Source organism: Symphalangus syndactylus, chromosome 13 (genome assembly GCF_028878055.3).
Source record: "Symphalangus syndactylus isolate Jambi chromosome 13, NHGRI_mSymSyn1-v2.1_pri, whole genome shotgun sequence".
Lineage (NCBI taxonomy): Eukaryota > Metazoa > Chordata > Mammalia > Primates > Hylobatidae > Symphalangus > Symphalangus syndactylus.
The window spans coordinates 105840252-105865954 of record NC_072435.2 but is presented as its reverse complement, the minus strand read 5'-3'; the positions used below and the strand labels follow the sequence as shown (position 1 = coordinate 105865954).

The 25703-nt window shown below is 44.4% G+C and overlaps 1 protein-coding gene and 1 pseudogene across 3 annotated transcripts in view; one reads left to right on the top strand and one right to left on the bottom strand.

Moving 5' to 3' along the window:
• ATP2A2 (ATPase sarcoplasmic/endoplasmic reticulum Ca2+ transporting 2) overlaps nt 1–25222 on the bottom strand; it is a 73492-nt gene extending 48270 nt beyond the window's left edge. For 2 of the 3 annotated variants that reach the window (XM_063614434.1, XM_055236363.2), the window contains exons 1-5: nt 24538–25220; nt 23824–23841; nt 23650–23732; nt 13654–13758; nt 9064–9202 (exon numbers count right to left, since the gene is read on the bottom strand). In XM_063614434.1, coding sequence (XP_063470504.1) covers nt 9064–9202; nt 13654–13758; nt 23650–23732; nt 23824–23841; nt 24538–24655 — 463 coding nt within the window. In that variant the 5' untranslated portion in view covers nt 24656–25220. Of the gene's footprint in view, nt 1–9063; nt 9203–13653; nt 13759–23649; nt 23733–23823; nt 23842–24537 lie in introns of all 3 variants that reach the window. The other variant, XM_055236364.2, reaches the window with a different exon arrangement.
• LOC129459554 (large ribosomal subunit protein uL11-like) lies at nt 3739–4300 on the top strand (annotated as a pseudogene).
• Nucleotides 25223–25703: the final 481 nt, after the last annotated feature.

The following is a 25703-nucleotide window of genomic DNA, read 5'->3' as shown; positions in this document are numbered from 1 at the left end:
CCACGCCTGGATCATATATATTGGCTCATATATAAAGTCCTTGTGACCTTCAATTGGCAAGTTTCTTAGACATCACACCAAAAGCAGGAGCAACAACAATGTATAAGTGGACTTTACCAAATTAAAAACTTGTGTGTTACAAAGTATGCCGTCAAGAAAGTGAAAAAAAGGAATCCCTATAGAATGGGGAAAAAATTTTGCTAATCACACCTCATAAGGCAGGATATGTAAAGAATTCTTACACCTCAACATTAAAAAGACAAATAACCCAATTAAAATGGGCAAAGGATTTAAACAGACATTTCTCCAAAGAAAACACACCGATGGACGATAGCCACATGAAAAGATGCCCAACATCATTAAGAAATTAGGGAAATGCACATCAAAACCACAATGATACTCACTTCCTGGGTAAAACTTTAAAAAGATAAGACAATGACATGTCCTGACAAGGATGTAGAGAAACTGGAACTTGTATACATTGTTGGTGGGAATGTAAAACAATACCATCACCATTCTGAAAGACAGTTTGGTAGCTGCTCAAAATGTTAAGTATAGAGTCACTATAGGCCCCATAATTCCATGCTTAGGTACATACCTAACAGAGAGAAAATGTTATGTTCACACAAAAATTAGTACAAGCATGTATGTACAAGTTATAGCATTATTCATTACTCATAATAGACAAAACTGGAAATAACCCAAATGTCCATCAACTAATAAACATTATTCAGCAATAAGGAATGAAATACATGCTATATTCATGAACGAAATGTAACACTATGCTAAGAGAAAGCCAGTCACAAAGATTGACTCCATTTATATGCAATATCCAGAAAAACAGATAGTAATCCACAAAACAGATAATAAACTGTGGTTGTCAGGAACTGGTGGGAGGAAAACAGGGCAACAACTGCTAACGGGTATGGGTTTTTTTTGAGGGTGATGAAAATGTTCTGGAATTAAGATAATAATGACGGCCGGGTGCGGTGGCTCACGCTTGTAATCCCAGCACTTTGGGAGGCCGAGGCGGGCGGATCACGAGGTCAGGAGATCAAGCCCACGGTGAAACCCCGTCTCTACTAAAAAATACAAAAAATTAGCCGGGCGTGGTGGCGGGCGCCTGTAGTCCCAGCTACTCAGAAAGGCTGAGGCAGGAAAATGGCATGAACCCGGGAGGCGAAGCTTGCAGTGAGCCGAGATTGCGCCACTACACTCCAGCCTGGGCGACAGAGCGAGACTCCGTCTCAAAAAAAAAAAAAAAGATAATAATGAGGATCACACAGACCTTGAATATACTAATAATCTGGCATTCAATAATTGTATTGAAGGCCAGGTGCAGTGGCTCACGTCTGTAATCCCAGCACTTTAGGAGGCTGAGGCAGGTGGATCGCTTGAGGCCAGGAATTCAAGACTTGCCTGGCCAACATGGCAAAACCCTGCCTCTACTAAAAATACAAAAAAATTAGCCAGGCATGGCCGGGCGCAGTGGCTCATGCCTGTAATCAATCCCAGTACTTTGGGAGGCCGAGGAGGATGGATCACGAGGTCAGGGGCTTGAGATCATCCTGGCCAACATGGTGAAACCCCGTCTCTACCAAAAAATACAAAAATTAGCTGGGCGTGGTGGTACATGCCTGTAATCCCAGCTACTCGGGAGGCTGAGGCAGGAGAATCGCTTGAACCAGGGAGTCGCAGGTTGCAGTGAGTCAAGATCATGCCACTGCACTCCAGCCTGGCAACAGAGAGAGATTGTCTCAAAAAAAAAAAAAAAAAAAAGCAAGAAAGCCAGGCATAATGGCCCACGCCTGTAATCCCAGCTACTCAGGAGACTGAGGCAGGAGAATCAATTGAACTTGGGAGGTACACAGGTTACAGTGAGCCGAGATCACACCACTGCACTCCAGCCTGGGTGACAGAAAAACTCTGTCTCAATAATAATAATATTATAATAATAATTGTATTGAACACACATATACACTCAACTGTTTGTTCTGCACAGCAACTATGTTTACATTAGCTGAGCCTATCATATACTTCTGATTTCAAATTTCATTCATAGAGAACTTACGATAACGTTACAACAGTCAATATGACAGTTCTGTCCTTAAGGTGCTCACTGCCTAGTAGTATGACAACAGTATTTAATAAAATGTTCACATATATTCTAAACCTAGATGTCTGTTCTGCATTACTCAGTTAGAAAGGTCACAATTTAAGATGAAAGCAAGCAGCACTTAAGAGCCCAATGTCTCACACAGCTGGGCTTAACTAAAATAATAATAATAGGCCGGGTGCGGTGGCTCACACCTGTAATCCCAGCATTTTGGGAGGCCGAGGTGAGTGGGTCACTTGAGGCCAGGAGTTTGAGACCAGCCTGGCCAATATGGCAAAACCCCATCTCTACTACAACTACAAAAATTAGCTGGGTGTGGTGGTGCACGCCGGTGAGCCCAGCTAATTGGGAGGCTGAGGCACAAGAATCACACCACTGCATTCCAGCCTGCACAGTAGAGATCCTGTCTCAAAATAATAATAATAGTAATAAAAATAAAAATTAAAGAAAAACAGAGCCCAATGTCAAAGCAATGTATACGCTTTTTAGCAATTACCATACTGTGGGGGAAGAGCTGGGGCAAAAAAAGTGGTAAATAACTACCAGAATCAGCACTATCCATGAAGGATTGAGAAACAGGTGAAAGGAAAATGGATTTAAATTTGTACTCCACTTGATAGTAGTAGTATATTCACCTAAGGGATTTAAACTCAGGTTTTTTTTTTAATATTAAATTCACTGTCTTTTGAATATTCAAATAAAGGGAACGGTTGCCAGGGGCCAGGGAAGAGGGGAACAGGAAGTTAGTGTTTAAGGGGTACATTTCAGTTAGGGAAGACAAAGTTCTGGATGGTGACAGTCCCAAAACAATGTGAATGTACTTAATGCCACAGAACTGCACTCTTAAAAATGGTTAAAATGGATGTTATAATATGTATATTTTACCACAATATAAATAAGGAAAATCCCATTAGACTGAAAATCTTAAGTCACATACACTATAGATCAAACATTATTTGTCCTTTCTAAACTATCAAATGCAACAACAAAACTATACTACAATATAGAGAATGAAATTTCAGTGTGAGAAAGCGAGATAGGTCAGGGTAATAACCAAAGCTTCACCACTATGAGATCTGTGCATTGAGCAAATTAATAAACTCTGTAAAATTTGCCTAACCTTCCAAAAAAAGGTGACTTCGGTGGTACTGAAAACTGAAAAAAAGGCCTGGATGTCTGCAGCATGAAGGAGCAGCATAAGATGAAAATCATAGAAGAAAGCAGGAGGTACATACACACAATGAAAGTTTATCAGGTCAGAGAATTTTGTATTTTAAGTGCAATGGGGAAGTCCCTTAAGGGTTTTTTTTAGCAGATGAATAAATAACACGACCTTTAAGAAACCACTCTGGCACTTGTGTGGAGAATGGACTGGAGGAATACAACAAAGGAAGCCACAGCCTAGTTAGCAGATGATGACAGGTGCGGTGTGAGATGATGGCTAGATTAGTGTGCTGACCGAGGAAACGGAGTTCACGAACTTGGGTGTCTTCTGGAGACAGAATCAGTGGCCTTACGGACAAATCAGAGGATAAGAGAGTGGGGAAAAAAATCAAGACGACTTCCGCTCTTGGCTTTCGGCTTGGAGGAGGCCAAGGTGCGACTTTCTTCGGTCGTCCCGAATCCGGGTTCATCCGACACCAGCCGCCTCCACCATGCCACCGAAGTTCGACCCCAACGAGATCAAAGTTGTATACCTGAGGTGCACCGGAGGTGAAGTCGGTGCCACTTCTGCCCTGGCCCCCAAGATCGGCCCCCTGGGTCTGTCTCCAAAAAAGGTTGGTGATGACATTGCCAAGGCAACGGGTGACTGGAAGGGCCTGAGGATTACAGTGAAACTGACCATTCAGAACAGACAGGCCCAGATTGAGGTGGTGCCTTCTGCCTCTGCCCTGATCATCAAAGCCCTCAAGGAACCACCAAGAGACAGAAAGAAACAGAAAAACATTAAACACAGTGGGAGTATCATTTTTGATGAGATCGTCAACATTGCTTGACAGATGCGACACCGATCCTTAGCCAGGGAACTCTCTGGAATCATTAAAGAGATCCTGGGGACTGCCCAGTCTGTGGGCTGTAATGTTGATGGCCGCCACCCTCATGACATCATAGATGAAATCAACAGTGGTGCTGTGGAATGCCCAGCCAGTTAAGCACAAAGGAAAATATTTCAATAAAGGATCATTTGACAACTGGTGGGGAAAAAAAAAAAAAAAAATCAAGATGACTTCCAAGTTTCTCACAGTTAACTAGGTTAGAGTGTCTTACAAGAGACGGGAAGGACTGGCAAGAACCAGGATTCAGAGATACAGAGAAACCAAAATCACCAACTGAAGAGAAGTTGGCTTTTGTCTATTTCATCAGAAAGGATGGTGCTTTGAGGTATCACGGTTGTGGTTTCCTCTGAAGCTGTCTACCATTGCCATCTACTGATGCAAACTAAGGATAAAGGCTTTGGGGGTAATTTCTCTAAGTCTTCAAGTAGACTCAACACACTAAAACAGCCCAACAAAGCAGAGCACAGTGGCTCACACCTGTAAATCCCAGAACTTTGGGAGGCCAAGGCAGGAGGATCACTTGAGGCCAGGAGTTTGACACCAGCCTAGGCAACATAGCTAGACCCTGTCTCTATTTTTTTTTTTTTAAATTAAAGAAGAAGAAGCTGGAGAAATGGTAAGCATAAAATCAAACAGAATCTCATACACATACTTAGGTGATGTCATCTACAACCTCACCCACCACATATATTTGTGGAAAAACAATCTCCTTTCCAATGTTTCCTTCTATAGGTAGTAGAGTACCATCACACCCAGTCATGTAAACTAGAAATCTTGCCAGTATCTTTGATTTACACACTCTCCTATCTATTCAATTATCAAAATCTGTTGCTCTGAGCCAGGCAAGTGGCTCACACCTGTAATTACAACACTTTGGAAGGCCAAGGCAGGAGGAGGAGGATCGCTTGAGCCCAGAAGTTCAAGACCAGCCTGGGCAACAAAGCTAGACCCCATCTTTACTTTAAAAAAAAAAAAAAAAAAAAAAAAAGGCCGGGCATGGTGGCTCACACCTGTAATCCCAGCACTTTGGGAGGCTGAGGTGGGAGGATCACGAGGTCAGGAGATCAAGACCATCCTGGCTAACACAGTGAAACCCCGTCTCTACTAAAAATACAAAAAATTAGCTGGGCGTGGTGGTGGGCACCTGTAGTCCCAGCTACTGGGGAGGCTGAGGCAGGAGAATGGTGTAAACCTGGGAGGTGAAGCTTGCAGTGAGCCGCGATCATGCCACTGCACTCCAGCCTGGGCGACAGTTCGAGATTCCGTCTCAAAAAAAAAAAAAAAGCTGGGCATGGTGTCACATGCCTGTATTACCAGCTACTCAGGAGGCTGAGGCAGGAGGACCCCCTTGAAGCCAAGGAGTTCGAGGTCGCAGTGATCACACTACTCCACTCTAGCCTGGACAAAAGAGCAAGCCCCTGTCTCCAAGTTAAAAAAAAAAAAAAAAAAAAGAGAGAAAGAAGGAAAAGAGGGAGGACAGAAGGAGAGGAGGGCAGAGGAGGGGAGGGGAGGGGAGGGGAGGGGAGGAAGGAAGGAAGGTGGGACGGACGGACGGACGGAGCTGCTTTAGGCCGTGCATGGTGGCTCACTCCTGTAATCCCAGCACTTTGGGAGGCTGAGGCGGGCGGACCACCTGAGGTCGGGAGTTCGAGACCAGCCTGACCAACATGGAGAAACCCTGTTATCTACTAAAAATACAAAATTAGCTGGGCATGGTGGCGCATGCCTGTAATCCCAGCTACTTGGGAGGCTGAGGCAGGACTGCCTGAGCCCAGGAGTTTGAGAGCCCAGCCTGAGCAACATGGCAAGACCCATCTCTACAAAAAAATACAAAACTTAGCCAGGTGCATGGTGGCTCACGCCTGTGATCCCAGTTATTCAGGAGGGTGAGGTGGGAGAATCACTTGAGCCCAGGAGGTCAACACTGCAGTGAGCCGTGATGGTGCCACTGCACTCCAGCCTGGGCAACAAGAGCGAAACTCCATCTCAAAACAAAACAAAACAAAACAAAACAAATCTGCTGTTCTGTAACTAACTCAGAGGCTCACTTTTTGAACCACTCATGATCAAAATTCTGTACCCAATGGAGATTCAGAGTTAATATTCTAGGTTGAGACCTGCCAAAAACTTTTTTAAAAAGAGTGCCTCCAGATGATTCTGATGTGCACTCCTGCTTAAGAGCCACTGTTCATGAACTCAAAAATCTTTCCTTCATTATTCTTAATGTTACTGTCCTCATTATCTCTTGCCTAGACTACTAAAATAGCCTCCCTATATCTTCAGCCTTCCCCATTCTGACCTATTTTCTTCATCACCATCAGAATTCCCTAACTCAAATACTTTTTGCTATTAAAAAAAAATGTGGGCCAGGCGCAGTGGGCTCACGCCTGTAATCCCAGCATTTTGGGAGGCTGAGGCAGGACTGCCCGAGCCCAGGAGTTTGAGAGACCAGCCTGGGCAACAGGGCAAGAGCCGTCTCTACGAAAAAATACAAAACTTAGCTAGGTGCTTGGTTGCTCCTGCCTGTGATCCCAGTTATTCAGGAGGCTGAGGTGGGAGAATCACTTGAGCCCAGGAGGTCAACGATGCAGTGAGCCGTGATGGTGCCACTGCACTCCAACCTGGGTGACAGAGCGAGACTCTGTCTTCCCCTCATCAAAAAAAGTGGTAACTGGTAAATACTGAATAAGATCTTACATACTACTGTATCAATTTCCTAATTCTGATAATCATACTGAGGTTATATAAGAGAACATCCTTGATACTATTAAACAAATGTTATTTAGGAGTTAAAGGGGCATGATGTCTGCAATATATCCTTCAACAGTTCATACAAAAATGTGTGTATATAGAGTGAAAGAATAATACATCTGTGATAAAATATGATAACATTTGTCTCAAAACAGAAAATTTGTTTTTTTGAGATGGAATCTGGGGCTCTGTTGGCCAGGCTGGAGTGAAATGGTGCGATCTCGGCTCACTGCAACCTCTGCCTCCTGGGTTTAAGTGATTCTCCTGCCTCAGCCTCCCGAGTAGCTTGGACTACAGGCGGGAGCCAGCATGCCCAGCTGATTTCTGTATTTTCAGTAGAGACGGGGTTTCACCATTTTGGCCAGGATGGTTTCGATCTCTTGACCTCGTGATCCGCCCACCTCAGCCTCCCAAAGTGCTGGGATTACAGACATGAGCCACCACGCCTGGCCAAAACAGGAAGTTTTAAAAAATCCAATAGCCAAGACACTTCATTCTGAGTTGTAGTTTTCTTAACACGATACTTAAGGAAGCTGTTAAATCATTTACACACAAATACTACACAGTCCCAAATAATCGACTTACTGGCATATATGTAACACTATCCTTTTTTTCTGGAAGAACAACAAAAATTTCTGGATGAGAGAATATGACAAGGCAATTTCCTTTCAGAGGCCAAAGTTGTAGAGCATGGGTTAAGGAGTGTAGCTCTTTGAATTCATTAAAATGAATAAGACAATAAAGACAGAGCACACCCTTCCCAAGTCAATATAAAAGCATATTACGATGAGATAATTCACAAATAGCAATAAAGTAAATAGTATACTTAACTCAGAAGGGTACGAAAAGCCAGATAATCTGAATAATAGTATGTAATGACTCTCTAAGTGAAATAGCCAAAACAAACAACCCACCTAGACTATCCTAGTTGGTCCCAGGGGTGTTGTGATTTTGGACTGTCAGAAATATGGCGGCTGGGCACACCTGTAATCCCAGCACTTTGGGACACTAAGGCAGGATCACTTGAGCTCAGGAGTTTGAGATTAGCCTGAGCAACATGGCAAAACCCCCTCTCTACAAAAAATATAAAAATTAGCCAAGTGTAGTGGCATGCACCTGTGGTACCAGCTATTTGCGGGGCAAAGCGGAAGGATCGCTTGAGCTTGGGAGGTGGAGGTTGCAATGAGCTGAGATCATGCCACTGCACTCCAGCCTGGGTAACAGAGTGAGACTCCCATCTCAAACAAACAAAAAAAACAAAGAAACAAAAACAGCACTAATCTAGAGCGGTGAGGATACTGACCCCTTGGAGGTCTGTGGAGAGTTCTGGACTCACAGTGGATTCATGGACTCTTTGAAGCTGATCTCTGGAATTCAGGCAGAGATTCCTGGCTCAATGTAACACGTAAGTATTTTTAAACATACTTGGTTTTTTTTTTTTTGAGATGGAGTCTCACTCTGTCATCAAGATGGAGTGCAGTGGTGCAATCTCGGCTCACTGCAACCTCCACCTCCCAGGTTCAAGCGATTCTTCCTGGCGCAGCCTCACAAGTGGCTAGGACTACAGGCACACGCCATCATGCCCGGCTAATTTTTGCATTTTTAGTAGAGACGAGGTTTCACGTTGGCCAGGGTGGTCTCAATCTCTTGACCTCGTTATCTGCCTGCCTCGGCATCCCAAAGTGCTGGGATTACAGGCGTCAGCTACCAAGCCCGGCCAAGCATAGCTTTCAGAGTCCAGAAATTACCCTTGACCATGAACTTTTGTGCCAAGAACCAAAATAGGAAAAACTGTGTCGTCATTAGCCAGTATACTAACAAATTGCTCACTATAAGTAATTGTCAAATCAACATTAGGTTTTACCTCTGTACCACTCGTGTTCTACAATGTATTTAAACAAGTAGAATTCAAAATACCTTGTTTAAAAACAAAAACCAAAAGCCTTATCAATGACAGGAAAGGAGGTGCTAAAACATTTCAAAATAATTTCAGAGAATGTAAGATTTGTATGAATGGCACTAAAATGTGTTAACTGATACATGAAAACAATTATTTTAAATATAACTATAAGCCTTGAGAAAAGGAATACGTTCAGAAATACAATCTAGAATAAAAGAAAAATGACAAACTCAACTTACCAGCAATTTCTACAATATCACCAGGAACTATGTCTTTAGCTTTAATCCGCTGTACACTCTTTCTGTCCTGTCGATACACTTTGCCCATTTCAGGCTCATATTCCTTAAGGGCTTCGATGGCATTTTCAGCATTTCTTTCCTGTATAAAAGAAAACAGAAGAGTAGTAAAGACCTGCCTGACACTGCAATTATTTCTAACCCAAGGAATAAAATGTTAGAGGTCTAATCTTTAAAAAAAAAAAAAGGAAGCCCACTAGTAACATTTGTACTAAACAATTCACATCTAAGGCAACAGACACAAGGACATTTATTATTTTGTATTAAAAACAAAACGTAAGTACCCTCAATTAAGGTAAGGGAATAAAACAACGAAGAAAAGCAATTATACACTCTGCTGTCCCTAAGACTGTAAAACACAGCTTTCACTTTTAGCCAAATCCCCCTGCCATTTAAAATCAATTCTGTCTCATGAGAGGCAGTACAGCTTAATAGTCCAGGCTCGGGAGGCTGAGGAAGAAGAATCGCTTGAACCCGAGAGGCAGAGGTTGCAGTAAGACGAGATCCTGCCACTGCACTCTGGCCTGGGCAACAGAGACAGACTCCGTTAAAAAAAAAAACAACAACAAAAAAAAACGCAACCCAACCCAACTCTGGGCTAAGCTGCCCAGGTTCAATACAGGCTCTTAACAGCTATGTCACTGTAGAGAGGTTACACAACACACAAGTTTACTGTCTATAAAATGACAACACTAACAGTTCCTACCTCAAGGTTTGTGAGGATAAGAAGTCATATGTAACATGCTTAGATTGTGTTTGGGCACACAGTAAATGCTATGAGTGATGAATATCTCTCACAAATTCTAAGAACTATCCCTCCAGTTGTAAAGACCAATGAATGGCTGGACTCTCATCATAGCACTGCCAGTCCCAAGCTATATATTTCTCATGACATCATATATGAACTATCAACCGTTAGTAGTCACAGTAATTTTCTTCCCGATTTCAAAATGGAAGTTGTAGAATCAAACCAGCCTAAAGAGAATCAAATGACACAAAGATGAAAGCTGGTAACACATGTACCTCAGTTTTGATGTATATACCCCAGAAAAAGTATAAAAAAACCTTAACTGGGAAATTCATGATAAAGTTAATTTCAATCTCATATCAGACATTCTTACCCTTCAAGATCATGTTGGGTGGAATTTAACTGGACTGCTCAAGGTTAAACAAATATCCCATGAGCACTGTATTTTGCATACGCTTAAATTATCAGCTGAGCACAGTAGCTCATGCCTGTAATCCCAGCACTTTTAGGAGCCTGAGGTAAGAGGATCGCTTGAGCACAAGAGTTCCAGATCAGCCTGGGCTGAACATAACGAGACAGTGTCTCTACGAAAAATGCAAAAATTATCCTCACGTGGTGCCATGCACCTGTAGTCTCAGCTGCTCAGGAGGCTGAGGTGGGAGGATCACTAAGCCTAAGAGGCAGAGATTGCAGCGAGCTGTGATCATGACACTGCACTCCAGCCTGGGCAAGACTGAAGCTGTCTTGGAGGGAAAAAAAAAGATAAATTATCTCTGACGCGGAGGACAAAGATGACAATTACAATCAATGAAAAGGCTGGGCATGGTGGCTCACGCCTGTAATCCCAACACTTTGGGAGGCTGAGGTGGGTGGATCGCCTGAGGTTGGGAGTGCCAGACCAGCCTGGACAACATGGTGAAACTCTGTCTCTACTAAAAATACAAAAAATTAACCAGGCGTGGTGGTACGTGCCTGTAATCCCAGCTACTTGGGAGACTGAGGTGGGAGAATCTCTTGAGTCCAGGAGGTGGAGGCTGCAGTGAGCCGAGATCGTGCCACTGCACTCCAGCCTGGATGACAGAGCGAGACTCCGTCTTAAAAAAAAGAAAGCCTGGCCGGGCGCGGTGGCTCACGCTTGTAATCCCAGCACTTTGGGAGGCCGAGGTGGGCGGATCACGAGGTCAGGAGATCGAGACCACGGTGAAACCCCGTCTCTACTAAAAATACAAAAAAAAAAATTAGCCGGGCGTGGTGGCGGGTGCCTGTAGTCCCAGCTACTCGGAGAGGCTGAGGCAGGAGAATGGCGTGAACCCGGGAGGCGGAGCTTGCAGTGAGCCGAGATTGCGCCACTGCACTCCAGCCTGGGCGACAGAGCGAGACTCCGTCTCAAAAAAAAAAAAAAAAAAAAAGAAAGCCTTCCTTGATGACACTGGTCAGAAATAAAATAGTATGCCCACCATACTACCTTATACTGTCATTATAATTTTCCTTACTTTCAGAAGGCCACAACCCTCTATTGCTGCTCATACCATTCAGTATACTAAAGACTTAAGAATGTTCTTTTTTTAAAAACTCAAATCTTTTTTTTCTGAGACGAAGTCTAGCTCTGTCGCCCAGGCTGGAGTGCAGTGGCAGGATCTCGGCTCACTGCAAACTCCGCCCCCTAGGTTCAAGCCCTGCCTCAGCCTCCCAAGTAGCCTGGGGGCGCATGCTACCATACCCAGCTAACTTTCTGTATTTTTAGTAGAGACGGGGACTCGCCTGGTCTTGACCTCCTGACCTTAACTGATCCAACTGCCTCAGCTTCCCAAACTGCTAATACTACAGGCATGAGCCACTATGCCCTGACCAAATGTAATTTTTTTGAGAAAAACATAAGAAGAAGGCCGGGCGTGGTGGCTCACACCCGTAATCCCAGCACTCTGGGAGGCCGAGGCAGGCAGATCACAAGGTCAGGAGATCGAGATCATCCTGGCTAACATAATGAAACCCCATCTCTACTAAAAATTTAAAAAAGGCAGGCATGGTGGCTCACGCCTGTAATCCCAGCACTTTGGGAGGCCGAACCAGGCGGATATATATATAGCGCACAATTACAAATTTCTAAGTAGGCCATCTTTCTATAAGCCTACCACATAAAGATCGTTAACATTTATTGGTAAAGATTAGAAGGTTACAATTTCAACAGGACTAAGTATCTTTATAAGATGTGTCAGGCGTGGTGGCTCAAGCATGTAATCCCAGCACTTTGGGAGGCCAAGGCGGGGGGAATCATCTGAGGTCAGGAGTTTGAGACCAGCCTGACCAATATAATGAAACCCCATCTCTATTAAAAATACAAAAGTTAGCTGGGCATGGTGGCACACGCCTGTAATCCCAGCTATCCGGGAGGGTGAGACAGGAGAATCGCTTGATCCCAGGAGGTGGAGGTTGCAGTGAGCCGAGACTGCACCACTGCACTCCAGCCTGGGCAACAAGAGTGAAAAGTCGGTCAAAAAAAAAAAAAGCCCGGGCACAGTGGCTCACGCCTGTAATCCCAGCACTTTGGGAGGCCAAGGTGGGTGGATCACGAGGTAAGGGGTTTGAGACCAGCCTGATGAACATGGTGAAACCTCGTCTCTAATAAAAATACAAAAATTAGCTGGGTGTGGTGTCAGGTGTCTGTAATCCCAGCTACTCAAGGAGGCTGAGGCAGAATTGCTTGAACCTGGGAGGCGGAGGTTGCAGTGAGCCAAGATCGTGCCACTGCACTCCTGCCTGGGCGACAGACAGTTGGTCTCAAAACAAAAAAAAACAAAAACAAAAACCAAACAAACAAAAAGGTCTACTTCAGTCCTCAAAGGGGTGATTATATCCATCAAATACCTAAAAGATTAACACTTAACATGAATTTTAAGTCTCAGAGTCTGTAGTAAGCACTGAAGGGGAAACAATTTTTATAGCTAAACCTACCAAAAAACCCAAGGAGAATAAAAATGACATGTAGCTTTTAAAGTTTGTCACAGGAAGCAACTAGGAGACATAAAGATAGATACTGGTTCTCACATTCTCATTTCCTTAAGCAGCTTCTCTCACCCATTTTAATTCTTTGCTACCATAAAGAATGAACAATGTGTTTTTTTGAGACACAGTGTTGCTCTGTTGCCCAGACTGGAGTGCAGTGTTATGATCACGGCTCACTGCAGTCTTGACCTCCTGGGTTCAAGTAACCCTCCCACCTCAGCCTCCTGAGTAGCTGAGACTACAGGCTGGTGCCACTACACTTGGTGAAGAATGAGCAGTCTTAACTGCAAAGTTTATATGCATTAAGGTCAAAAATCTGCAATTAATTAAATTAATAGGCTGGGCATGGTGGCTCACATCTGTAATCCCAGCACTTTGGGAGGCTGAGGAGGGTGGATCACTTAAGGTCAGGAGCTCAAGACCAGTCCGGCCAACATGGTGAAACCCTGTCTCTACCAAAAAATACAAAAATGAGCTGGGCGTGGTGGTGCGTGCCTGTAGTCCCAGCTACTTGGAAGGCTGAGGCACGAGAACCACTTGAACCCAGGAGGCAAAGGTTGCAGTGAGCCGAGATAACACCATTGCACTCCAGCCTGGGCAACAGAGTGAGATTGTGTCAGAAAACATTAATTAATTAATGGGATAAAGGGAAAATACATGTAAACTTCCCGCAGACATATTTTTACTCAACCCATCAGAAAAAACAGATAACAGAAGATTAATACGGCCCTAATCACTTACATAACTTATTGAAATTTTGCAGTACAGGAATTTTTGCTTACCTGCCATACACCCACAATTGCATTGGCTACTAATATGAGTAAAATTACAAAAGGTTCTACAAAGGCTGTAATTGTTTCTTCACCTTCTTCAAACCAAGCCAAAACCTAGAAGAGAAATGGCACGTTAGAATGTGTCTTTTTAGGCTTAATGTCACTTTTTTAAAAAGTGGCTAGCACTGGCCGAGCATGGTGGCTCAGGCCTGTAATCCCAGCACTTTGGGAGGCCAACGCAGGCGGATCACCTGAGGTCAAGAGTTCCAGACCAACCTGCCCAACATGGCGAAACCCCATCTCTACTAAAAATACAAAAAATTAGCCGGACATGGTGGTGGGTGCCTGTAATCCCAGCTACTGAGGAGGCTGAGGCAAGAGAATCACTTGAACCTGGGGAGGTGGAGGTTGCAGTGAGCCGAGGTCATGCCATTGCACTCCAGCCTGGGCAACAAGAGTGAAAACTCAAAAAAAAAAGTGGCTATGGCTAGCACTAAAGGGATTACGACAGACAAAATCTATTTTCTTTCTCTAGAAACAAATGGTACAAAATGCGATTATATGAACAACCAGCGATGTCTGGTTCATAAGAATTCTTGAAAGTCAAAACTATATTTCAGCTGGGCACGGTGGCTCACACCTGTAATCTCAACACTTTGGGAGGCTGAGGCAGGCAGATCACCTGAGGTCAGGAGTTCCAGACCAGCCCGGCCAACATGGCGAAACCTCGTCTCTACTAAAAATACAAAAAAATTACCTGGGCATGGTGGTGCGTGTCAGTAATCCCAGCTACTGGGGAGGCTGAGGAAAGAGAATCACTTGTACCTAGGAGGCGGAGGTGGCAGTGAGCCGAGATCGTGCCACTGCACTCCAGCCTGGGTGACAGAGCAGGACTCGGTCTCAAAACAAAAAAAAAGGCGGGTGCGATGGCTCACGCCTGTAATCCCAGCACTTTGGGAGGCCAAGATGGGGGGATTACCTGAGGTCAGGAGTTTAAGACCAGCCTGACCAACACAAAGAAACCCTATCTCTACTAAAATTACAAAATTAGCTGTGTGTGGTGGTGCATGCCAGTAATCCCAGCTACTCAGGAGGCTGAGGCAGGAGAATCGCTTGAATCCGGGAGGCAGAGGTTTCGGTGAGCCAAGATCGCACCATTGCACTCCAGCCTGGGCAACAAAAGTGAAACTCAAAAAACAAACAAAAAACTATATTTCTTGGCTGGGCGTGGTGGTCCAAGTCGGTAATCCCAGCACTTTGGGAGGCCGAGGCAGGTAGATCGCCTGAGGTCAGGAATTCGAGACCAGCCTGGCCAACGATGTGAAACCACCTCTACTAGAAACACAAAAAATTAGCCAGGTGTGGTGGCGCACACCTGCAGTCCTAGCTAGTTGGGAAGCTGTGGCAGGAGAATCTCTTGAACCTGGGAGGCAAAGGTTGCAGTGAGCTGAGATTGCACCACTGCACACCAGCCTGGGTGTTAGAGCAAGACTCAGTCGCAAAAAAACAACTATACTTCTTAAAAATACCTTATCTTTTGATGTAATAATTCCATTTTAGAACCCACATAAAATCTGGGGAGATGGAATAAATTCCATTCATTTTATATGTATCTATTTAGAAAAAATAGAACTTCAATTCTTGATTAAAGTAAAAGGTGATCATCTAACAGTCATGTTCATCTGGTTATTATTCATATCAAGTAATATCCATGTGACATAAATCCACAGTATAAACAACTTGATCATTGACTTAAATTTTAGAGCATATATAAACTGTTAATTCTAGGCTGGGAACAGTAGCTCATGCCTATAATCCCAGCACTCTGGGAGGCCAAGGCAGGAGGATCGTTTCATGCCAGGAGCTTGAGACCAGCCTGGGCAACATAGCGAGACCCTCATCTCTATAAAAGAAACAAAAAAACAATTAATTCCCTGTTTCTTTTTAGTGGTACTACTGAAGGCTGTTTCAGAACCGCAAAGCTGTTGGGAGATCCTAAGTGTATTTTGTAGGTTATCTTCCCTATGACATCTATACAGCAATACAGCACTTCAGAGATAACCTAAGTCCAAAAATGTAACTGGTCATAGAACACTGCCCCAAGAAAAAGGGGCAGAGGTTTAAACTTTTAGCTCATACAACTATAACCTTGTTAAGATTTAAAAACTACAAATTGGGCCAGGCGCGGTGGCTCACGATTGTAATCCCAGCACTTTGGGAGGCCGAGGCGGGCGGATCACGAGGTCAGGAGATTGAGACCACGGTGAAACCCTGTCTCTACTAAAAATATAAAAAATTAGCCAGGTGTGGTGGCAGGCGCCTGTAGTCCCAGCTACTCGGAGAGGCTGAGGCAGGAGAATGGCGTGAACCCGGGAGGCGGAGCTTGCAGTGAGCCGAGATCGCGCCACTGCACTCCAGCCTGGGCGACAGAGCAAGACTCCATCTCAAAAAATCAAAAAAACAAAAAAAAAACCTAGAAATTAAGAGTCACATTGCACTTCTCAATCCAACAACTATAAAGGTGGTAAAAAGAGAGAACCCACCACAACGAATACTAAGAATAATGAATATGGTAGAGTGGTCTATGTGGTTAAAAATTTAAAAACCTCTTTTTGTGGAAACTTACCAATCCAGAAACAGTGTTAACCACATCTAATGATTTAATCTTGGAGGTCGAATTTTTTTTAATTAAAAAGTTGCTTAAAATGTTTGCATATTTCATAATAAAATCTTCTTTAAAAGATCTACTTAGTAAATCATGAAAGCACTCCTCCAAATGATTTATGGCAATAATGAATCCAAATGACTCATTAGAAGAAGACATGAATAAGAAATATCTGTTTGAGCAGGACAAAAAAATAAATAAAAACAGGAGGCACCAGGACTACCAAGTCCTGACAGATGCCAATCACCACCAACGTCCAGTGAGCTAGGGCAAACAGAAAACCAGAATGAGTATGATAAATGTTACTGTATGCTTTCAACAGGGCGTTCTAGTGTTAAGGCCAGGAAAAATGCCAGAATGAAAACTTCTCTAGGAAGTTATAAATTTTGATAGATGCAGGATCACAGCTGCTCTGATACTAGACTTTCAAACATTTGCCAAGGAGAACATATCAGAAACAAGAAACTTTAATTAGCTCTTGGGGGAGAAAAATCGCTCAACTTGAAGAGTAACTATGACCTTTCCTAAAGGTCAGTGAGGCATTAGCAACTGTAAGATAAGCTTCACACCTTGTTAAAGTGGGTATGAATTTCCCTCTTGGCAGTAAAGCCTGGGGAACAAACTTAAAGCAACATCCCCTGATAGCTACAGCAAAGGGAAAGACAATGGCAAGCAGTGATGGGACCGTCAGAGCAAACCTCTACTTTAAAATACTACAGCCCAAAATGAAGAACAGCCATATCACATCATGTCGGGCAGTCCTTCACAGTTCTGATCTATTGGTAAGAAAACCTCTTGCCTTGTGTAAGGAGAAGGAGGATTGCTGACAAAAGAATCCATGAGACTAGGAGGGAGATGGGGTAAGAGAAAGGGGAGGAAAACTGGATGAGTGACATTACTGAAATGCAAGATCCCTTATTGCAGTATTATAGTACCATAGTAATGTGAGTTCATAATTATGGTTTGCCAGAAGTTATACAAAGTATATTTATACAAGGAACTGGGAAAATGTTTCTAAAAATTTTGACAACAGGTTGAATATAAAGAATTATCTGTTTCAAGCCAGGAGCAGTGGCTCACACCTGTAATCACAGCACTTTGGGAGGCTGAGGTGGGCAGATCACCTGAGGTCAGGAGTTCAAGACCAGCCTGACCAACATGGCGAAACCCTATCTCTACTAAAATACAAAAAATTAGCCGAGTGTGGTGGCGGACACCTGTAATCCCAGCTACTGGGGAAGCTGAGACAGGAGAATCGCTTGAACCTGGGAGGCAGAGGTTACAGCGAGCCAAGATCGCGCCATTGCACTCCAGCCTGGCTGACAAGAGCAAAACTCCATCTCAAGGAAAAAAAAAAAAAAGAATTATCTGTTTCAGCTGGGTGAGGTGGCTCATGCCTATAATCCTAACGCTTTGGGAAAATCTCTTGAGGCCAGGAATTGGAGACCAGCTTGAGTAACATAGTGAGACCCTATCTGTATAAAAAAAATTTTTTTTTAATTAGTTGGGCATGGCAGGGCATACCTGTAGTCCTGACTACTCGGGAAGATTGCTTGAAACCAGGAGTTTGAGGTTATAATGAGCTATGATCGTGCCACTACTACATTCCAGCCTAGGTGACAGAGTGAGACTTTGTCTCAAAAAAAAAAAAAGAAAAAAAAGGGCAAAGCATGATGGCTCACACCTATAGTACCAGCTATTTGGGAGGCTCAAGAATCAGGCTTCAGCCCAGGTGTGTGAGGCTGCAGTGAGCTATAATCGCGCCACTGCATTCACCCGCTGGGCGACAGGAGACCCTATCTCCAGGAAAATTGAAAATTTTAAACAATGTGTAAAAAGGATTATCTGGGCTGGGTGAGATGGCTCACGTCTGTAATCCCAGTACTTTGGGAAGCTGAGGCAGGCGGATCACCTAAGGCCAGGAGCTGGAGACCAGCCTGGTCAACATGGAGAAACCCCGTCTCTACTAAAAATACAAAAAATTACCCAGGCGTGGTGGCGCATGCCTGTAATCCCAACTACTCGGGAGGCTGAAGCAGGAGAATCACTTGAACCTGGAAGGTGGAAGTTGCAGTAAGCCGAGATCACGCCACTGCACTCCAATCTGGGCGACAGAGCGGGACTCCGTCTCAAAAGACAGCGGAAAAGGTAACAAGCTTCACGAACAGCAGCAAAGAAAAGTAAAAGAAAAGACCACTGCCCCATAGTTTTGGACATAAACAGTGTTTCTTCTTCCCTTTGCTTTGCGCTAATAATACCTGTTTTCTGGGACTTACATTATCAAACAAGTTCAATGCTTCAAATGTGCCAGTATTATTCAAAGTAACCACTTGCTAATGAACCACTTGCTAATGAACACTCAACTACATTAAACTGCTTAAAATAGAGTAGGGATAGAGTATCTTCCAATTATTATCCACAAGATTAATCTCTGTACAGCACTGAAATACTGTACAACACTTTGTACTGCATTATACTTCTGATAAGTATAATAAAGCAAAAAAAAATTTTTTTTTGAGATGGAGTCTCACTGTCGCTCAGGCTGGAGTGCGGTGGTGCAATCTCGGCTCACTGCAACATCCGCCTCCCAGGTTCACGTGATTCTCCTGCCTCAGCCTCCTGAGTAGCTGGGATTACAGGCACCCACCACCACACCCGGCTAATTTTTGTATTTTTAGTACAGGTGGGGTTTCACCATGTTGGCCAGGCTGTTCTCGAACTCCTGACCTCAAATGATCCACCCACCTCGGCCTCCCAAAGTGCTGGGATAACAGGCATGAGCCACTCACTGCACCTGGCCAAATAAAGCAAATTTTTTTTTTTTTTTTTTTTTTTTTTTTTTTTTTTTTTGAGACGGAGTCTCGCTCTGTCACCCAGGCTGGAGTGCAGTGGCGCAATCTCGGCTCACTGCAAGCTCAGCCTCCCGGGTTCACGCCATTCTCCTGCCTCAGCCTCTCCGAGTAGCTGGGACTACAGGCGCCCGCCACCACGCCCGGCTAGTTTTTTGTATTTTTTTAGTAGAGACGGTGTTTCACCGTGGTCTCGATCTCCTGACCTCGTGATCCGCCCGCCTCGGCCTCCCAAAGTGCTGGGATTACAAGCGTGAGCCACCGCGCCCGGCAATAAAGCAAATTTTAATCCAAGGTAAAAAGCACGTTCTGCTGTAAACTGGGAGAGTCATGATGTTGTGACTCAGATATCCATACACTGTAATAGGAAGAGCTCTTAATATCATAAAAAGAAAATGAAAGAAGAGCTTAAAAAAGATCATAAGCACATTTTGCTCCTAGTATTCTCAGAAATTTGCACTGTGCCTTTGGGCCCTCAAAGAATTGCTCAATAAATGAAGACATTTACATCAAGTTTTTTTTTTTTTAAAAAAAGAGGAAATGGAAATTAAACATTTCGAGAATGATACAGAGAATTACCAATAAACGTTACGATAATTTCTGGGGGAGGAAACAATTCTTTCAGTCATTAATAAAACGGAAAAAAAAGCATGAATTAGAACTCGTTCCCTTCTGATCCAGATATAAAGCTATGTAAAAACATTCAATGTTTTCAGGCGTGAGAAAACAATCTTCTTTCTAAAAAGTACTCTATTAAATCCGCCTTTAAAATCATTATTTTAAGAAAAGCTCTGAATAAACTAGTTAAACCAATCAGTAATTTGCCCTTCTTATCCCATTTTTAAATAAAAAATTAAAAGAGAAAATTAAAATCACTACAAATTCAGTATCAAATACTTCGAGTATTCTCTTCTGAGAAATCACAGTAAAAAGATCTCATATATTTTCAGAAAATTGTACTGAAACAAACTCACCCAAATATTTGTGACATCAAAAGCACTAACTTAGGCCGGACGCAGTGGTTCATGCCTGTAATCCCAGCACTTTGGGAGGCTGAGGCAGGCGATAACCTGAGGTCAGGAGTTCGAGACCAGCCTGGCCAACAAAGGGAAACCCCGTTACTACTAAAAATACAAAAATTAGCCGGGCATGGTGGTGGACATCTGTAATCCCAGCTACTCAAGAGGCTGAGGCAGGAGAATCACTTGAACCCGGGAGGTGGAGGTTGCAGTGAGCCAAGATTGCGCCACTGTGCTCCAGCCCAGGCAACAAGAGTGAGACTCCGCCTGCATTAAAAAAAAAAAAAAAAAAAGCACTAACTCTAAAAAATAAGGTGTGCTTTTCAAAGGAGTCTAGTAGGAAGAAAAGAGACACACACATGCAAATGGTCAAATGTAACCTAAAGGTTGAGAAGTGCCATGTCTAGATAGTTTTATTAGCATTTTAGGGTCAATCTAAGTAGCTGACACGGGAAACAAGGGTGGAAGGTAGAGAAACCTATGCAAATTACCATATTAATTATGACTTTATGATTTAGACAGATGGGAGTCCAACATGGCCCTAATGCCCACCTCCTTCAGGTCTTTTCGCAAATGTCACCTTCCCCAAGAACTTTCCTGACCACCCAATTTGAAAACTGTACCCCCTTTCACATACTCTGATATCCAAACCCCCTTGCTTTATTTTTCTCAACAGTATTATCCTCCAGTTAGGGGTCTCTGTCCGTTTTATTCACTACTGTATCCCCAGTGTCTGTGACAGGTGCTCAATAAATATCTTAACAAAGCAGGAAAAGAGAAGAAAGGGCAGGCATTCCAGTTAAGCAACCATACGATGTGTTACATTTAGAGCAAAGTTGGTAATCAAGAATGAAAAGATAAAGTGAATTATAGAGGGGGGGTCTTGAATGTCAAATTAAGCAATTTCTAATGTTCATATGCATGAAGCTTATTTCTTTCAATCCAAGTGACCGTTTCAAAAAAACACTTTGGCCAATATTACAAATTAAACTAGATCCCTACAGATCACAAGCATAGCTTCCTATTCTATGCCACAGCAAAATATTAACTATATAGTTAACAGTTTACTACTTAGTTTGATATTTGAAATAAATCACTAATATTCTTTTTAATTTGAGCATGACTTGATGATGCATGATGTATATAAGAATCGCCTAGTCACTTCTCCAAAAAAATCTGAATATTCTACCGTGTTTTGTTACGTCAATAGGAACAAACCGACACAAAAATGAGAGTCAGTGCTCTTTCTTTTAAAAGATAAAGACAGGAGGAATGAAACACTAAAGGCAATGTAGCGCCAGTACCCAACCCCACATGAAGAAAATCAACACAACAGGTCTTATATCTGCAATTCCTTGATCAAACAAACCAAAGCAAATTAATTCTACAGAAGTACTCCCTAAACGCTTATTCTTTTGCTATTTACCAACTCATAAAATAAAAATGTAACATAGTTCATTTCCTGAGCAGTGAACACCACAGTTACCAAAAAGGAACTCAAATTTCAACTCCAAAATATAGCTCTATAATGCTCCAAAAAGCCAAGGTCCTACCTTATAAAAAAAAATTAAAACATTTATTTAAAAACCTATTTGAAATGCTTACAAACTATAAGCCTCTAATTACTTCAAAGTAAAAAACAAAACCCACACACATCATTAATTTAAAATGCTAATATAAAGTCACTCAAACTGGCCACTCAAAAAACAGACCCAATGCAACCCCAATAGTAACACCAGTGGCATGGTTTCCCACACTGCTTCAACTTGTAACACACAGAATTCTGTAAAAATGTATTTTGCTTCTGGCTTGTATATGTCAGCTGATTAACTTCTAAGAAGTTCCCAATGACCTTATTGGACCCCATTATTGAACTGCCAACGCTAAGACTATTTCAGAATTATTTACCCAGTTAAATACAAATCTTACACTATCTCCAAATGTATCATTTATTTTGCCCCATGACAATGTATTGATAACTTAGTCAACCAGACAGCTCTACTTGATAAACTTGATAAAACTTAGTCAACCAGACAGCTCTACTCGTTTCCCTTAATTGGTGAAACAGTAGCCATTTTCTGGGGGAAAATTTTTTAATCAATCAAGGAGAAACAGATTATGTCAGAGGTACATTGTGATTGACTCAGAATGCTGAATGGTTTGCTATGGAAGTCCCCATTTTAATCAATGAAAACCACAGAAAAGGTTCTTGGGAACTGAATTATTAATAGCTACACAACACTTGGCTAATATGGCATAATAAAGTCTCATAGCAGGATTTACGTAAAAATTATTCCAAAAATTTATTTCCTGTTGCCACTATCTACTTAAAAGATGGGTATAAATTTAATCTTTTCCTCATCTGAACTAAATAAATGCCCACTGCTTTATTTCGTTCTCAAAATAGCCCTCTATGGTATGGTTCTCACAAAGACTGAGGCTGATCCCTGGGACCTGCATACATATATGTACAAAACTGAAACTGTGAAGTTTTGTCAATTTTGTTTTAACTAGAAAGAAGTACTGCATTGGGTGAATTTCACTTATCGTGGTTTTTGTAAGAATACCGTAATTCAAGAATAAAAGGCATCTCATGCTATTAGGATTAGGACCATCTGTGTCCTATTCATGATCATTTTTAGGAAAACTAGCAAGCAGTCTACTGCCCAAGAAAAAAAAATGCAACAAAAAATTAATACCGAACATTCAAAAAAAAAGTTAAAAACCTAGAAACATACTTGCCACCCCAACACCTTTTTTCTGCTGTAGTTCTTTGCATTTCACTAGTTTCTTAGCAACCATATAGCACTCAAGTGGGTAAGCACACACAGAACAAGAAAAAACACCATGCTGGTTTTTTTCCTTTAAGATCTAGAACCAACTGTACTAAACCTTGTTCTTTCAACCTAAGAATCACTTAAGACAGGGGTCCAATTTAGATAAATATACCACCCTAAAGGTCAGTGACCAAATTTGGTCAACAAGGGTGCCATCACAGCCGTCATCATTCTTGTCACCGTCAGGAACAACTGTCACCTTGCCATTACCAGGAAGGGAAAGCAACTGGAATATTCCTTTTGTAAGTTCTATTTACAGACTACAAAGAGTCCAACATCATCTTAGTATGATCTTACAACACGGTAACAATGGAAGAACCCAAAACATTAAAGGCTTCCCAGTGAAGAACTTTTTGATATTAAAAGCTGATAAACCACAAGAATTTCCAAGACCATGCCACACTCTGGGACAACTCCTAACCACATTGGAAATGTCAGGCATCTATTTTCTGAATACCAATGGCTTCAAGTGTTTTGTTTTGTAATTTTAAAATGCCCAGATTGTTTTTAAACATGGAGACACAGCTTGTAACTCCAAATATGTTTTCACCCAATGGACATAATTTGTTTTCTGATTTATCTATGGAATACTTTCAGCTTTTTGGGGGAAAGAAAATAAATTTTTTTATACTTACAAAAGATATACATGCTGCCAGTAATAAAATCCTAACTAGCAGGTCTTCAAACTGCTCAATCACAAGTTCCAGCAAGGTTTTTCCTGTAAGAAACAAACACATGTGTTGTAACTGTCATCTTACCATCAGCACACCAACAGAGGAAAAAAAACAGCAACAGCATGTTACGATTACCTTCTTCAGCCGGTAACTCTGTAGAATGTAGAAATTCGCCAAGCAATGTGTCAAGAGGGAGGTTAAAAAAAAAAAAAGAGAGACATTTTAGCACTTCGTCTTTCTGAAAAGAACTGCTACAATTCTAAGCATCAATATTTTTAAAACACAGACCTAACTATAGGAATATCCGATTATTTTAGGAGAGGGCATACTACAAAGATATCTCAAGGAAGCATGCACTCTTTGTAATCAATGGCCTGAGGTCTAGCCCTAAGCGTGAAATCACTTCGGGCTCCTGAACCTAGGAGTGGTTTCAGCGATGTCATCACTTCTGCCAGATGTGTAACTTTGGGTAGGACAAGAACGGTCAGAGGCTTTCCAACGACCTCGACGCCTCATAAATCGGCAGGGGACGAGAAAACGTCTTGCCGGGCTCAACCCAGCTGCAGAAGCCTCGTCCCTCCCTCCACCGGGGCCGGCTGCTGCTGGAGAGAAGCCTCCGAGCCTTGCGCGCCGAAAAGATCGAGGGCCCGAGACGCGAGGAGGTCCAGGGAAGGCGAGGCGAGGACCGCAGCCCCTTTCTCCCCCGCGGGGCCGGCGCACTGGCCCGACCCTTCGCCCGCAGCCGTCGGCGAGCGCGGAGCCGAAGCCCACGAGGTGGAGCCCGGTCAGCCATCTTCCCTGGCTCTCCGGGCCGCGCCGGGCCCCTGCAGCCGAGCGCCTGGCACCTACCGTTGGAGCCCCATCTCTCCTTAAGCTTCTTGACCTGCTCCAGGCTCAGGCCGGTACTCTCGTTGACGCCGAAGTGGCCCAGCACCTCCTCCACCGTCTTTGTGTGCGCGTTCTCCATGGCTTCGAGGGCCCGGCCGGCCTCGCCTCCCGTCCCCGCGGCCTCCTCGCCTCCGCCTCGCACTCGGGCCGCGGGCTCGTGCCACCCCGGGAGCCCAGGCGCGGACGGGCGCTCCCTTCCTCCTCCTGCGGCCGCTTCCGCCTCGCCAGGCGCTGAATCACCCCGCGCCCCCTCCCCCAGACAACCGCCCCTCGCGCGGCCCCGAGGTCCGCAGGACGGGTGGGGGACTCCTGACCCACCCTCCCTCCCCTCGCCAGAAAGGAGGGCCTCCCTCGCCCTCAGCCGCCCGCCGGGAGCGCAGGCCGCGGCCCCTGAGTCCCCTCCCCGCTCTCTTGAGGCGGTCAGAGGCCCCGCCCGGGCCGTAGGAGGGGGCGCCCGGCCGACCCCTGAGGGCGGAACGCGGCGAGGGAGGCGAGCCGGCGGGGCGGTGCGCGGCGCGCTCGCCCGGGTCCCTCAGCTCCGCACGCCCGACAGCGGCGGAGGAAACTGCGGCGAAGCAGAAGGAGGTGGCGTCGGGGACGGCTCAGCAGCGGCTGCTCTAATAGCATTTATCGGCCGCTGCCTCCCCTCTCGCCGCAGCCGCGGCATGTGGACGCCGCTCATTGGCCGAGAGCGCCCAGCGCGGCGCGGGCGGCGCGGCCCCGCCCCCTTCCCCCGGCTCCCTCCGCCCGGCTCCCTCCTCCCGCGCGCTTGGCGCCCACGCTGCCGCGCAGGCCCCGCCCCCTCCCGCGCGCCGCCCCTAGGAACCCGGATCGAGGCCGCGCGCGCCGCGGCTCCGGGGCTGGCGGAGGGGAAGCTGGGTACCGTCTTCTGTGCGTGCGGTTCTCTGACCCACCCACCTGCAGACGCAGGGTGGGGCGTTCACAGTGGGCTCTCTGCTCTGGGGCCGGTGGGCGGATGGCTGGAAGGCGAGGCCGGGGAGCTGGGAGCGCGGTCCACGCGGGGCGTCCTCGAGGCGCGCTCGGGCTGGTGTCCTTGGCTCGCCTCCTTGCCCTCGGTCGCCCGGGCTGCGCTCTGCATCCTAATCTGTCTCTTTCAGAGCCCCCCT